General features: G+C 39.8%; 3 protein-coding genes across 3 annotated transcripts; 1 reads left to right on the forward strand and 2 right to left on the reverse strand.

Annotated features, from left to right (window-relative positions):
* Positions 1–3,957: 3,957 nt before the first annotated feature.
* hsd17b10 (hydroxysteroid (17-beta) dehydrogenase 10) lies at positions 3,958–7,288 on the forward strand. The gene is made up of 6 exons (XM_079360663.1): positions 3,958–4,167; positions 5,402–5,566; positions 5,787–5,951; positions 6,039–6,167; positions 6,256–6,364; positions 6,758–7,288. The coding sequence occupies exons 1-6, from the start codon at positions 4,144–4,146 to the stop codon at positions 6,946–6,948; spliced, it is 783 nt and encodes a 260-aa protein (XP_079216789.1). The 5' UTR covers positions 3,958–4,143; the 3' UTR covers positions 6,949–7,288.
* A 306-nt stretch (positions 7,289–7,594) lies between these two features.
* LOC306834622 (uncharacterized protein) lies at positions 7,595–10,065 on the reverse strand. The gene is made up of 4 exons (XM_079360665.1): positions 9,997–10,065; positions 9,329–9,343; positions 9,140–9,160; positions 7,595–8,511 (listed from the first exon to the last, which is right to left on the reverse strand). The coding sequence occupies exons 2-4, from the start codon at positions 9,333–9,335 to the stop codon at positions 7,829–7,831; spliced, it is 711 nt and encodes a 236-aa protein (XP_079216791.1). The 5' UTR covers positions 9,336–9,343; positions 9,997–10,065; the 3' UTR covers positions 7,595–7,828.
* Positions 10,066–12,457: 2,392 nt separating this feature from the next.
* Positions 12,458–14,454, reverse strand: LOC306834621 (uncharacterized protein). Its single transcript, XM_079360664.1, has 4 exons — positions 14,341–14,454; positions 14,199–14,213; positions 14,008–14,028; positions 12,458–13,257 (listed from the first exon to the last, which is right to left on the reverse strand). Exons 2-4 carry the CDS (start codon positions 14,203–14,205, stop codon positions 12,824–12,826), a joined length of 462 nt encoding a protein of 153 aa, XP_079216790.1. The 5' UTR covers positions 14,206–14,213; positions 14,341–14,454; the 3' UTR covers positions 12,458–12,823.
* Between the last annotated feature and the right edge of the window lie 1,152 nt (positions 14,455–15,606).

The following is a 15,606-nucleotide window of genomic DNA, read 5'->3' on the forward strand; positions in this document are numbered from 1 at the left end:
TTTCGTCTGTCTGTTACGCGCGTGACGTAGGGAGGCCTCGTTCGGTTCGTGGGGTTGGTCACGTGATTTTTGGCGTGGTGAAGCGAGGCATCGAAACATCTCACTGCGATACTTTCCGCTTTTTTCTGTAAAGAGGTCGACGGTGTGAAGCGACCGAGCAGTCGAAACGCACCGATTACTAACCAACACGAGGACCCGGAGGAGCCGGACGGGGGGCCGCGCGTGCGCTGGGAAGGAAGGGGGCTCGTGAAGACACGCGGGGACGAAGTGGTGGTCGGGGAAACCGCCAAATCCGGCTAGCTGTCAGCTAGCAGTGTGGACTACAGATGGCTAGCTCGCTAGCTGAGTTCCAGAGGCAGGTTGTCGTTGCCTCAGCTCGAAGCTCGGTGTTTTATTAACGTGTTTCTCTTGTCTCCCTGTGTTACAAAACGTCGCTGTAACGTCGACAGAAGCGTTACCTTGGCAACCCGGCGGATAAAGCTTGACAGGCTGTTAGCGTGTTAGCCTCACCTGAATACAGCACACAAGCAAAGAGTTAAACATGTTTAAAGCATGATCTTTCGGTTCTTTGGGTTTAACCCTGATGGTTAACGATAGATAATGATTATTGTAGTTTTATTTGGACCCTGGAGACCCTCCTCAGGGACAAGAAATAGGCTGAGGGTGGTCACCCTTTATAATTCCTCTGACGAAAAAAAAAAACTAATGTATTCAGTCTGGATATTTATTCATGTGGGGATTTAACCATTATTATTTTAGTGTTGGCTTTACTTTTTTTTTTTTTAGTATTCGATTTAGCCGTGATTATTTTATTCATATCTACCTCGTTGTCATTTTTGGGACCTTTATTGTTCAGGACTTTGATGAAGAGAGACATCAGGAAACATTTCATGAGAGAGAGATGCAGCTCGGTTTCGAACCCATGACCTGCTGTGATGTACATGGTGGTGCACAACGTAACCGTTAGGCCGTCTGTCACCTTCAATTGTTTTAATAACATATTGAACAGTTTTGTGTCGTTCTTGTTTATTCACCAGTCAAATAGTATTTTATTTGAGTATCATTGAGTTACACTAGCAGATCTGTCACCAGCAGAGGGCGCTGTATGGATTACAACAAGCGTTATCACTCTGCAGAGTGTCAAGCGGTCACGCACCATCAGTCACTTTCTAGTTCAGTGACCATCTTGTCTTTATTTAATATCTTTTCCACACGTGTTGGATGTGTATATCTGCATCAGTCTGTCTCTAAAGATCAAAGAAAGATATCTGATTATTTTTCCTCCTCGTATCGGTATCGGCTCTAACATTCCTGTATCGGTCGGGCCCTAACGGAAGGAAGTTGTTTTGACAACCAATCGTCTTTATATTTGTTGTATCAAACCTTTGTACCGTTGTTTGCTGTGGATTATCATCGGACTTTAAATGTCAAGGCATGTTGTGCTCTTACTACCAAAATAATCTTTCTTTTTTTGTCTTCATCCTGCTTTCTGTCCTGATTAAATGTGTGAAAGATTTAAAAAGAAGCTTTGTTTGTTTAGCTCTCTGCGTGTTTGTGATGGTTTTGTGGAGTCGTGTTTAAAGATGTCACAGAGGGGGGGGATAGATGGGCTCTGATTGGCTGATTGGAAGAGGACTGGGAGCTGTGGGATGAGGTAGTAGTTTGTATAGTTTTAGGATCACACCAGATCTGGGAGATAACTATACAGCCTACTGTCTTTCTCACGGCGAACCAAACAGTCACCTACCTACGTGTACGACGGAGACCACCAGCCTATCCGCAGCCTGTGTTGGGTTCAGTTGCCACGGAGACTGAAGTGCCTGTTGCTGTTAGTGACCAACGTTAGTCCTGAATTTCATGCCTGTAATGAGTGTGTGTGTGTGTGGGGGGGGTATTCCAGATGTTTGCAGCTGTGCTGTGCTGAGGTAGTAAGTTGTGTTGTTGTGGGGTGTGGATATTACAAACCCTGTTTTTGGAGATACAACTATACAACTTACTGCCTTCCACAACACGGCAGAATAACAACAAGTATCCTGTTTGTTTGAAGAACAAGGTGTGAAAACTTCCGATGGTTTTAAAAGAAGACGATTAGTTCTGTCTGAAGTTTATCAATTAACAGGAAATACTTCTGCTCATTAATTATCTGTTGAGGTGTGAGTTTTGCTGCTCGAACTTGTCTGATTTTTTTTAATTTATTTTTTATTTTTCCAGCAGTAATTAAAATAGATCATTAGTGTGTTAACAGAGTCATGGTTTGGTTTATGAAATGACAGATAATTGAAGTTTTAGGCATTTTAAAACTTAAAGCGTTTACATTTTCAGGGGATAGAAAAAGGCGAAAGAAGTGTTGAAGATGTTATCAAGAGAAAGACGGTTTTTCTGGCTCAATTCATATTTAATTTGTCGTTATGTAAAGTGAAAACGCCTGCATGAACTTTACGTTCTACCTTTTACCTAGTTTTATTTTAACGGCTGTGCATTAAATCCTGATTATATTTATTTATTGTGATATCTTGTAGACTGAAAGATCAGATATCTTTAACCGTGTATTTTGCATCAACTTCAAAATAAAGGAGAAATCTAACACAATCTTGTTTACTTGCTTTGTTTTATGTCGAGCTGGAGAGAAAATAAGATGAACATGAAGGTTGTTTATTCTCTAAATGATTTATAGTTTTATATCGTTATTATAAATTAGAGGTTTTCTTATAAACTGCACAAATATAATGTTCAGGAGCATCACTTACTCGCCTGAGCTGACCTTGGTGAGCTGCAGGAACGCTGTGATTGGACGACATCCCTCATGCCCCCTCGCGTACAGGAGGGGAGGGGGCGTTCCCTGGAACGTTCACTGATTGGCCAAATCAGAAGAAAGTGGGCGGAGCCGCGACGCTCTTCCGTATCGCGCGCTGCGTTCTGCGGAGGTCGGATAAATCGGAAAAACGAGACTCAGATGTTGTAAAACGTTCATAAACGCCTGATTAAGTCAAGACAACAAATCGGAAGCTCGGGAAAGGATTACGTGACATGACGTTGTATTCGTCATTTAGATGTTTTTTTTAATTTTTTGGTTCAAATGTAACTTGACACATTCCTCACATCTTCTTTGTAGCATTCACGATGTTTATTTTTGTTTTTACAACATTTATAGTTCTAGAACTAAAAGCATAACAATTAAAACGTAAGAAAGACTCACCAAATTGGAACCTTGGACTATCCGAGGAGCACCTGAATGCATCATTAATACACGTTCTTACCGTAGATCTTGAAGAGAAGACCTCTCACACTATCAGAAATTCCGATGCCACTTTTCAGTCTGACAGAATACCTACATTTTTAAACAATAAAAACCTTAACGTAATTTTAAAGGAAGATTAAAACCAAACAGTAAATGATGGAATGATGTAGTTTATCATTTTATAAATTTTAAAAGTTATTCTTGGGCACAGTTTGCTCCAACACTACAGTACAATAAAGAGAAACAGTATTGAACATCAAATAAAAATTAACATAAAACAGTAACTGTGTCACAAATTACGTTTTGAGCAATATGTGCTTTTCATTTGATAATTTATCTATACCTCATTAATTAAACCAATTTTTTTCCCCACTCTATTGAATACACCCCATTTCATTTTAATAATAAAACTGTGAATGTTTGATGATATTTTTTTTCCGTCTTTCCGACAGAAAATGCTTCTCAAAAAGACACAAGCTGATTTCCTCATCAGAGATTTTTTAAATGTGGATCCTGTTACATTTGAATTATTTACTGACACTGTTAACAGTGTGCTCTCATTGTATATTATGTTGTTGTTTTGTTTCCTTTTTGTTTTCTTTATTTTGATTTGGTATTTTGACTTTAAGCTGATTGAGCTGGCATAAGTAATGTGGGTGTGTACATTTATGTTGATTGGTTGTTCAATAAAATCACATTCAGTGAGCACTGCTGTGTTTGTGCAAATCAGTCACGTCGTTGTGTCTACTCTGTGAACAGACACTTTCATAAACTTGGTTCTACTTGTTTCCCCACTGTCCAGTCATGCGCAGAATGATCGACTCTGTAAAACGAAATGAACGAAGACGTCTAGTTTCAAATATACGATCTTTGTCGTGACGTCACAGCCCTCTGCCTGAACGAACATGGCGAACATACGATGCATCAAGGTGAGCAGAGAAATCTCAAACATCGTTTCGGCGCTGCGCGTCTTTCCTTTGAGCGTTTTCTCCTCGTTAATGTGGCTCGCGGGGCTCACGAGGAGTTCGTCTCGTGATGTCCGCGAGCTGTTGCCCTCGTGCGTGTGTGCGCAGCTCCTCTTTGTAGTTCAGAAGTTTCATTGTGTGACGCTGACATGCAGAGAGAAGCACAGCGCCCCCTAGCGGTGTGTCAGTTCACCTCTGACTGATCATTACTCTGACATTGGAGACTTGAGGATCTATAGTGTTAATATAAGTCCTTTCAAAACTACATTACCCACGTGGTTAGTCGCTTTACTTATGGCTTACTTAAATACTAATAACTGAATGTTATAATCATTATTAAACATCAGTAGAGGGGGGAATAAAAGCGCCTTGTTGTGCTCTAATAAATTGGATTTTTAATCAGCTTACTGTGAACAACGGGAATAGTTTCTTTTACCCATGCTGCCTTCAAGTGCTACTCGGAGTTTGCCGTATTTACGAGCACATGAACGGCCTCTGAAGGTTGAAATCTCACTTTGACCGGCTCATAAAACGACCCCAGGAATTCTGCCTAGAAACTGACTTTCAAAAACAAGAAACAGGAAAAACCACACCAACATGACTCAACATGTGTGGGGGGGCAACCCCCCCCCCCCAAAACAGACCCTGAAGATCATGACTGTATTGTATGATGTGTTCAGAAGTTTTTTATTTATGTTAACCATTTTGCAGACTCAAAAAATGTAATTTCAACCATTGGAGTTTAATAGATTTATTAATGCTATATTTTTAAAATAAAGAAAGTTGTAATTAGGAGTGAAAAATGTCCGCCCAGTTGTCGTGTTGTTACGTTTGAGTGCAGCAAAGAAAGTCTGAAGCTTGGAAACTGTGTCAACAATTGATGGTAAAAAATATCTATTTTGTTCAAAGTTGTCAGTTTCCTGTTTCATTTATCAAACAATGCGAGCAAACATTCAGCCGATGAGGCCTTTTGTGTACGGAGCCACCAAATGAACTATATCTGAATCCTCACATCTGGCATTTTGCTTAAAAAATTGTGATAATAGTTGTAGTATGTTGAGTAATAATTGCAGCTCTTACAACTTTTAGCAAGTTGGGTGAGAATATTTATTTGCGAGGTACAACATTTTTATGACTCATTTAATCCTTGATTTTTTTCCCCCGCCTGTTTTCTAATACGTGTGTCGCTGTGGGGTAGGGTATGGTCGGCCTGGTGACGGGCGGTTCCTCGGGTCTGGGTCGGGCCACCGTGGAACGTCTGGTGCAGAATGGAGCGTCTGCTGTGATCCTGGACCTGCCCTCCTCTGATGGAGCGGCTCTGGCTGAGAAACTGGGGGACCGCTGTGCCTTCGCTCCTGCGGACGTGAGTCCAAAACTCAACAGACATCCACATGACGCACGCGCACGCACGCACGCGCAAACATGATGAAACAATGTCTGCAGTTCAGGAAGACTGCAGCGACTTTGTTGTTTTTGCTTTTATTTACTGGTTTGATTTGATCCTTTTTATTATCGGCCCTCTGAACAGATCTTAAGTGAACCTCGTACAAATATCAGTCTGTGTCCTGTTGTCGTTTCTCCAGGTGACATCGGAGGCAGACGTGCAGTCAGCAGTATCTTTGGCCAGAGAAAAGTTTGGAAAGCTGGACCTCGCGGTGAACTGTGCCGGCATCGCTGTCGCCTTTAAAACCTACAACTTCAAGAAGGACTTACCTCACAGCCTGGAGGACTTCCAGCGGGTCATCAATGTAAGACGGACGCTCAGATAGAGAGACGTCCAGCGTGGAACGGACGCGCCCCACGTGTGTGACTTCCTGTGTGCTTGCCACCTTCAGGTGAACATCGCAGGAACCTTCAACGTGATCCGCCTCGCCGTGGGCGAGATGGGAAAGAACGAGCCTGACGCAGACGGACACAGAGGCTGCATCATCAACACAGCCAGCGTGGCAGCTTTTGACGGACAGGTCATCAAATACGAAACAACCCAGAGAGAAACATCAAAAGAAATGCGTCTTCATGCTCAACTATTCTTTCTCTTTGTTCGCTCTCCAGGTCGGCCAGGCGGCGTATTCGGCTTCTAAAGGCGGCATCGTTGGAATGACTCTCCCCATCGCACGAGATCTGGCACCCATGGGCATTAGAGTCATCACCATAGCACCTGGTGAGTCTACATGCTTACAATCTATATATATAGAGAGAGAGAGAGAGAGAGTTGTCATGATTTTATGCTGAAACGTTGATCCATATTCCTGCTTTTGTTTTCCGTCAGCTGAGATCAATAATTGAGCACCGTTTAAATGTCTTATGCTGTAATTAACAATCTCACCACTTGGTGTCACTGTTGTTATTTAACGACAGAAGTTTGGGATCAACAGAAGTTTATTTTCAGCAGTCAGTCTGTTCAGAGACATTAAGCTTCGCTAATATTTACAGTCCTGTGACAGACAGGCATAAAAACGCTCGTCCCTGATTGGTCAGAGGAAGTTCAAACGGCACACGGAACAAGCGTGCTCGCTGATGGGTGTTTTAAATGATCCCGTCTTTCTCCCTCCAGGTCTCTTCTCCACCCCCCTCCTGGCCGGTCTTCCAGAGAAGGTCCGCTCCTTTCTCGCCCGGCAGGTGCCCTTCCCCTCGCGCCTGGGAGACCCCGCTGAGTTTGCTCACCTGGTGACGTCACTGGCTGAAAACCCCATGATTAACGGAGAGGTCATCAGACTAGACGGAGCCATACGCATGCAGCCCTGAGACAGTGTGTGTGTGTGTGTTTGTTTTTGCCACAGTAACAAAAAGTGTTGATCATAAACTGAATCAAACACAACAACACTTTGATGTTTGTGTTTGTGTGATTGGCTGGTTGTTGAGTTGACGTTGTCTCAGGCTGTCTACAGTAAATATACACTGTAATAGATCACACACACACACACACCTGATGAAGTGTGTGTGAGAATGTGACTGAGATTGTGTACAGACGAGACTGTTTATCATTCAGAGCGCTGCAGGACTGTCTGCACTCCACTTTGGTTGTTTTGTAATTAAATCTGATTATAATAAAGCTCAGGTGGGTTTCATCATCTGTGTTACCTGTGTTTGTCTTCATGTATTTATTCGACAGTTCAACCAAAACCAGCAGATGGCAGAAAGAGAGAAACTATGACGGAGTGAAAACTGAATAAAGAAAACCAAAATATAAGATTTAAGACATCAAACTTAAATTAACTGCATGTAAAAAGTTAAAATGTATTTAATAACTCAGATTCAGAATGAAACTTTGAATACATGAATCAGAAATATTTTTATTGTAGGAACAAAAGGTAAAATCACACAAAGCTGTATTTATCACAAAGTCATATTTTGATGAATCCTTTTCAAACCCAGAACCAAACGGAGAAAAGATCGATGGAGACGTCAGTTCTTCACATGTTTGTTCGGGATGATGGAGAAGTTGTGATGTTTTATAACAAACTATAAAGTGACAGATAAAGACTCAATCAAAAGTAGGAGGAAACATGATGAAGAAAAGAAATCTCAGCTGTTTACATGTGCAAGAAAATCCTCCTGAATAGATTCAACAGAGATTTACTTGTGAGACCAGCAGAACCATCAGTGAGCTGTGTTTGGCACAAAGCTAAAACAAATTTGTAAAATCAATTTCAAACCCAGAACCAAACAGAGAAATGCTGGTTTGAGGCCCAATGTTGAAGCCAGTTCCCAATACCATAGCTCCAACACCAGATTCTCCTATTCCAAATCCAGTGTCTGCTGACAGGCCGAGTGAAGCTGTGGCTCGACCAGCAGAGGCTGAAACTCTGCCCATTTCTGCTCTGGCCATGGCCTTGACACCCTTGTTAGAAACTTCATACCCTGCGCTGGCATAAGGTCCTTTTGCTTTAAGTGAAGCGCCGTCTGGACCAACAGAGTATGAAACACTGCCCACTTCTGCATTGACCTCGGCTTTGAAACCCTTGTTAGAGACTTTATACTCTGCGCTGGCATTGGGTCCTTTGGCTTCAGCTTCAAATAAAGAAGTTGTTCCGAGACCAACAGAATATGAAGCACTGCCCACCTCTGCTTTGGCCAAAGCTCTGAAAGATGTTTTAGTGACTTCAGCACCTGCACAGGCATTGGGTCCGTTGGCATCAGCATCAAATATTGACTTTTCAACATGAGTATGGTCCAATCCTGCACCAGCGTACGCCAGTCCCTTTCTTCTCCCAGCAGCAGCATAGTGAGATTTGGTATAAGCTCTATGAGGCCGGTCAAAGGTGTAATACGGTTTTCCATCTCCCATCTTCAGGCGTCGTTGCACAACTGCATTGGTTGAAATCAAAGAACCATGTTAATAAAAAAAAATCTTATATAATATCAAAGACAAATCCAAAAACCAAACAGCATTAAAACAGTCAAGATAAAGAAGACAGAAACAAACCAGAAGAAATCCCATCTGTTTTTATTTATTATTATTTTAAATATATTCACATAGATATCAAACATGTCAGCTAAACAAGTTTTTAGGAATCGTTTAAAATCGTATCAATGGGCAGACACCTTACAAGTGATGATTTATTAAACTAAATGTTAAAGGTTATGACATGTTTATGGAGTGGGAGGCAGCTGTGCTGAACAAAGAGGAATCTGATGGGTGACTGAAGAAAAACTTGATTTAACACTGACGAGTGTTTCGTCTTCAGAAGACAACAAGATGAGCAGCTTTCATTACAGTAGACCCGAGCGGTATGATAATGATGTGTCCAGGTATTAGTCTGACCCTCAGGTGCTAACAGGGAAACAGTGTTAGGCTAATATTAATTTTAAAGCACTAATGAGATTATAATACTGCATCATGCTTTAGGAGTATTCAACAAACTGCATCAACTATCAACAAGACACAATGTGAAAGAAAAGATGAAGAAAAAGTCTGAGGACTGAGGCGACTTACTCTCATCATCAGTGTCACTGTCTGCAAGAGAGAAAAGGTCAGCTTTATTATTTATTTACATTTCATGAGACACAAGTAAACATTTCACACAGCTGAAAGTTTGACCTCATAGGTCACTGAAGTTAAAGAAGTGAATGTATTTTATTGATTGATTTTGAAGGAGCATGAACGTGAGTGATGTTTGCTTACCTGACATCTTCAGATCTAAAGAAGTCAGAAAGAAAAAGAGCTGGATGAGATTAAGTAGAAGTTGTCAGATAAATGACATCCTGCACCTTTACCACACATCTTTACATTTCTGTTTAAAAACCTCACATGCTGGATTTGTTGAAAGATCCCAGACGATTCACCTCACCACACCGGTCTGAAGCGAGGGAGACTGCTCATCGTCAACAGCTGAAAGCTTGTCTGACACTTTTACCCCTCACAGGAGAATTTTCACTCAAGCTGAGTTCAGGCTGAATTTAGCTAATCACAATAGTCATATTTTAACTTTTATAAACCTTATCATAAAAAGTTGATATGTCTTAATGCATAATGTGTACTTATAACATTGTAAGGAGTGTCATATTATGTGTTAGAATAGTTGGCTTGTGGGAGTGCAGGCTGTAAATCTTATTGGGGGTACTGGACTGCTCACATAGTGGGGTATGTAGAAGTGCCCTGTTAGAGATAAGGGAGTGTCCTGCAGCTGCATGAGAAACACACATATAACCATATATGGTCTAAAAGTGAGGCAGAGTAGAGGTTTCAAGGTCAAGTGGTACATAAGAGCAACAAACTAGGATATTAAAATAATTCCTAAAAACGCCAACTGCTTAGCCGAGATCCCCGCGCTCTCGCAACAGATTTCATACCTGAATGGAGTTTCTTGATCCACAGGAGAAGTCTTGAACTGCGTGCTCTCAGCTCGACTGCTGGACTGATTTCCTGTGTTTAAATACCAATGAGTAAAAATAGTACAGGAAGGGAGGAGTTTGTTTTTATCCACTATCTTAAAAAAAATTCTGTTCACTAATGTAAACCCCTTTTGGTTTTTGTTATAATAGCAGGATCAGAATCAGAATCAGAATCAGATTTATTTGTCATTGATACAAGTACAAGTACAGCGAAATTGCTTTGGTCAAAGAGGACCGGTCTGCAGCGATACTTCGCTGATGGAGAAGTTATGATGTATTAGAAAGAACAAAGTTATAGATGTAGGTTTCATGTCCACAAACTGTGCTTTTTGCACTAAATTAAAAGTGGGCGGAGTCTAAAGTAGTGGATTCGAGTTTTCATAAAAAAAATCCAACTGGAAAAGATTCAACAGAGATTTTATGATGAGACGAGAGGAACAATCTTCTGGAGCTGCATTTAGCTCAAAATCATCATTATTTACTGCAAGAAAGAAAAACTTTATTATTTGTTTATTTAGAGGAAGTTTTTCTCTAAGTCAGTGAAGTGAGAGAATTGAAAGTGTTTTGTTCAATAGTTTTTTAAGGAGTATGAACTTCAGTGATGTTTGCTTACTTTTCAACTTCAGATATAAAACAGTAGGAATATAAAGAGTGCGTATGAGATTAAGAAAAAGTTAAATTGAATCATTGGGATGTCAGAGAAATTGCGGATTATAATAGTGAAACATCCTGCACCTTTACCACACATCTTTACATTTCTGTTTAAAAACCTCACATGCTGGATTTCATACATTGCACTGCGTGCTCTCAGCTCGGCTGCTGGACGGATTTCCTTTGTTGGGTGTAAAATGCAGGGAGATAAAAACAAAAGTGACAACATGAAGTTGGGGGTCTTTTCTGCCCTTTGCAGAACACATATGCAAGTTGATGTCTTTCACAAGAACACTTATGACAGTTAATCTGATGCACGTGTACTACCCACCCTAAGCAGCAGACTTATTGGTCCTTTGCAGCAGCTTTATACAAATTTATGATGATGATTCACATAAAATAAACATTTATATAAATTCAAATAAACATTAATCACTAGTTCTGCCTCACTCTAACTATTAGTCGACCTAACAACAGGCGGAGAGCTGGAGCTGAGGTGCGTTTAAAGCCTCTTGATGAATTGTTGCATCGCGCCCACCTGTCAATCATGTCAGCTTCATGCATAACTCTGGATAACACGTACTGTTTTCAAATCTAAACGGAGCACAAAACAAAATAACCCTGGTACAGTGTGAACCAGTGATGACAAAAACTAAACAGATCGGTTTGTTTTCTTGTGCCAGGCGGTGAACATGTTTATTTATGATGTAAAACAACTTTTATTAGTCATGTTTGTGACTTTCTGTGTCTGCCTCAAGTGGACGCTCAATGAACTGCAGGATTTTTGCACTTTCACATTGGCTTCATGTTTCAAGACAGAAAAAAGAAAGCTATTCACACTCCTCATTAGGAGGGATTATGTACTGTAGATTCTGTCCTCATAGATGTCGGTTTAATCAGCCAGCTCAAACTGTGTTACTCTCCGGTGTTCAGTGTCGACTGTCTGAGTAATTCAACTTTTCAGTGTTACTCAGGATGTGCAGGATCAGGCCGAGTTGAGAACGTCCCCTCCATGTTTCTGACCTCAGACTGCCCCCTGGTGTCCAAATGAATGAATGACTCCTTCCTGACTGTGCAGACGGAGTTGGAGGTGAACAGTTGTTTTCACAGCAACCAACACAGGTAGGACAGAACTCTTCAGAAATATTTAATATCCTTTAATGATTTATATGTTCCTTTATTCCTGTAGCCTGGTGATAAAATAGTAATAATATTTGAGACTATTTTAGATTATAAGTTTGGAAACATTAATCTTTGTTCATTAATATTTTCGGTCCTGTCACATGTGTTCCTGTATGTTTGTTTGTTTTTGCACAACAACACTTTGATGTTTGTGATTGTGTGATTGGCTGGTTGTTGAGTTGACGTTGTCTCAGGCTGTCTACAGTAAATGTACTCTGTAATAGATCACACACACACACCTGATGAAGTGTGTGTGAGAATGTGACTGAGATTGTGTACAGACGAGACTGTTTATCATTCAGAGCGCTGCAGGACTGTCTGCACTCCACTTTGGTTGTTTTGTAATTAAATCTGATTATAATAAACCTCAGGTGGGTTTCATCATCTGTGTTACCTGTGTTTGTCTTCATGTATTTATTCGACAGTTCAACCAAAACCAGCAGATGGCAGAAAGAGAGAAACTATGACGGAGTGAAAACTGAATAAAGAAAACCAAAATATAAGATTTAAGACATTAAACTTAAATTAACTGCATGTAAAAAGTTCAAATGTATTTAATAACTCAGATTCAGAATGAAACTTTGAATACATGATTCAGAAATATTTTTATTGTAGAAACAAAAGTTACAATCACACAAAGCTGTATTTATCACAAAGTCATCTTTTTGATGAATCCATTTCAAACCCAGAACCAAACAGAGAAAAGCTTTTTTTTTTTTTATGAGCGATGGAGACATCAGTTCTTCACGTTTGTTTAGGATGATGGAGAAGTTGTGATGTTTTATAACAAACTATAAAGTGACAGATAAAGACTCAATCAAAAGTAGGAGGAAACATGATGAAGAAAAGAAATCTCAGCTGTTTACATGTGGAAGAAAATCCTCCTGAATAGATTCAACAGATTTACTTGTGAGACCAGCAGAACCATCAGTGAGCTGTGTTTGGCACAAAGCTACGGAAATTTTGAAAAATCAATTTCAAACCCAGAACCAAACACAGAAAAGCCGGTTTTCTTCCCAATGGAGATGCCAGTTCCCAAAACCTTTACTTCAATACCAGACTTTCCTAATCCAATCCCAGTGTCTGCTGACAGGCCGACTGTAGCTTTGGCTAGACCAGCAGAGGCTGAAGCACTGATCACTTCTGCTTTAGCCATGACTTTGACAGACTCTTCAGTGGCTTCAATACCTGCGTGGGCGTTGGGTCCGTTGATCTCAGCATCAAATATTTTCCATTCAGCACGAGCATGGCCCAATCCTGCACCAGCGCACATCAGTCCATCTTTGTCCATAGCACCAGCATAACCGGATTTGGCAGAGGCTTTACCAGGCCGGTCTGAGATGTCCGTTGGTTTCCCGATACCAACCTCGAGGCGTTTCTGGACAACTGCATTGGTTGAAATCAACGAACCATGTTATTAAAAAAAAACATTAGAGACAAATCCACAAACCAAACAGCATTAATACAGTCAAAATAAAGAGGATAGAAACAAACCAGAATAAATCAAATCTGTTTTGTTTTAAATTTCGAGTTGTCACAATGTTTGTTTTTATGTATTATTTTAAATATATTCACATAGATATCAAACATGTCAGCTAAACATGTTTTTAGGAAATCGTTTAAAATCTTATCAATGGGCAGACACCTTACAAGTAGTTCCGGTCGATCAGTCTCATCACTCTTCTAAATTAATGCACAGTGTTACGGCTTATTTGCAAGCTGTCATTTAATCACCAAAGTGAGGTATGCCTCTTTATGATTTATTAAACTAAATGTTAAAGGTTATGACATGTTTATGGAGTGGGAGGCAGCTGTGCTGAACAAAGAGGAATCTGATGGGTGACTGAAGAAAAACTTGATTTAACACTGACGAGTGTTTCGTCTTCAGAAGACAACAAGATGAGCAACTTTCATTACAGTAGACCCGAGCGGTATGATAATGATGTGTCCAGGTATTAGTCTGACCCTCAGGCACTAACAGGGAAACAGTGTTAGGCTAATATTTATTTTAAAGCACTAATGAGATTGTAATACTGCATCATGCTTTAGGAGTATTCAACAAACTGCATCAACTATCAACAAGACACAATGTGAAAGAAAAGATGAAGAAAAAGTCTGAGGACTGAGGCGACTTACTCTCATCATCACTGTCACTGTCTGCAAGAGATAAATTGTCAGCTTTATTATTTGTATTTACATTTCATGAGACACAAGTAAACATTTCACACAGCTGAAAGTTTGACCTCATAGGTCACTGAAGTTAAAGAAGTGAATGTATTTTATTGATTGATTTTGAAGGAGCATGAACGTGAGTGATGTTTGCTTACCTGACATCTTCAGATCTAAAGAAGTCAGAAAGAAAAAGAGCTGGATGAGATTAAGTAGAAGTTGTCAGATAAATGACATCCTGCACCTTTACCACACATCTTTACATTTCTGTTTAAAAACCTCACATGCTGGATTTCATACCTGAATGGAGTTTCTTGATCCACAGGAGAAGTCTTGAACTGCGTGCTCTCAGCTCGGCTGATGGACTGATTTCAATGGTGGGTTTAAATAGTAAACAGTAGTGAGTAAAAACACAAGTGAAAGTATTAAACTAACTATCAACAGCTCAGTACAAAGTTTTACATGATGGGAGGTGAAAGAGTGTGGTAACATTTTATCCACTATCATAAAAAACACTGTAAATCATTTTACCTGTTTGTTATAATGGGAGGATGTAATGTGCATTGACTTCATCATATTCACTCTCAGGGGCTGATGGAGAAGTTATGATGTATTAAAAAAGTCCAAAGTTATAGATGTAGGTTTCATGTCCACAAACTGTGCTTTTTGCACTAAATTAAAAGTGGGCGGAGTCTAAAGTAGTGGATTCGAGTTTTCATTCAAAAAAATCCAACTGGAAAAGATTCAACTGAGATTTAATTATATTGGTTTTACAATATCTGTATTTATGATAAACTTTTTAATAACCAAACTTTACATTTTCTTCTTTACAAGTTTTTAATGGGATGTCTCCTTCAATTTACACAAAGTGGACTTGAAGAGTTTGTCTTTCCTTTCATTCTTCTTGTTGCTGTATCGAAGGAGAATATCCAGCTCATATCTATATGGAACGATATTCTGGGATTTTAATTGGATTAAATCTCTGACTCGTTCACACAGTGAAGGATTGACCTCACTCGTGTTTTACTGGATTCTTGAATGTCCTCTCATCGCTGGCTTGTTTTTTTGTGACGTTTAGCCGGACAAACAGACGGGATGGATTTAAAAAAAAAAAGCCGATTATAAAGATGACAATAAAGATCATTGTTTTGACTTTCTATCGATGTGATCAGATCCACAGAGACAAGCTAAAGTTTGTTTTAATATCTGAAGCTTTGTGTGTGAAGTAGTGCCGTCTGCACTTCTTGAGAGTTGACCTCTGCCTGCTGCTAAAGAACCTGAAAGAGAAATCTATCTCCCTGTTAAAGGTCAAAATGCTGTTACATGAATTAACCTTTGAAACTAAAATCCATAGGTACACTGATTTGATAAAGTGAGTTTTCAGGCAGTAAAAACACGTCACCTATCTTTATCTGCACCCTTATGAAATATGATGAAACAAAAAGTTAAATGAAGCTCGACAGAAAGTTTCAGACCTGAATTTGAACTTCACACATCAAACACACATTTTAATAATTAGTCTTTAAAGCAGTTCTCATTTTTATTTTTATTCAAATAAACATTCAT

Source organism: Symphodus melops, assembly GCF_947650265.1.
Source record: "Symphodus melops genome assembly, chromosome: 13".
Classification (NCBI taxonomy): domain Eukaryota; kingdom Metazoa; phylum Chordata; class Actinopteri; order Labriformes; family Labridae; genus Symphodus; species Symphodus melops.

Bases quoted from the DNA above. Each gene is read 5' to 3' on its own strand.
- hsd17b10 (XM_079360663.1), top strand. From the start codon at position 4,144: ATGGCGAACATACGATGCATCAAG. The intron at 5,567-5,786 runs GTGAGTCCAAAA...TCGTTTCTCCAG, and splicing joins GTGCCTTCGCTCCTGCGGAC to GTGACATCGGAGGCAGACGT. The intron at 6,365-6,757 runs GTGAGTCTACAT...TTCTCCCTCCAG, and splicing joins AGTCATCACCATAGCACCTG to GTCTCTTCTCCACCCCCCTC.
- LOC306834622 (XM_079360665.1), bottom strand. The intron at 8,512-9,139 runs GTAAGTCGCCTC...CAACCAATGCAG, and splicing joins CAGTGACACTGATGATGAGA to TTGTGCAACGACGCCTGAAG.
- LOC306834621 (XM_079360664.1), bottom strand. The intron at 13,258-14,007 runs GTAAGTCGCCTC...CAACCAATGCAG, and splicing joins CAGTGACAGTGATGATGAGA to TTGTCCAGAAACGCCTCGAG.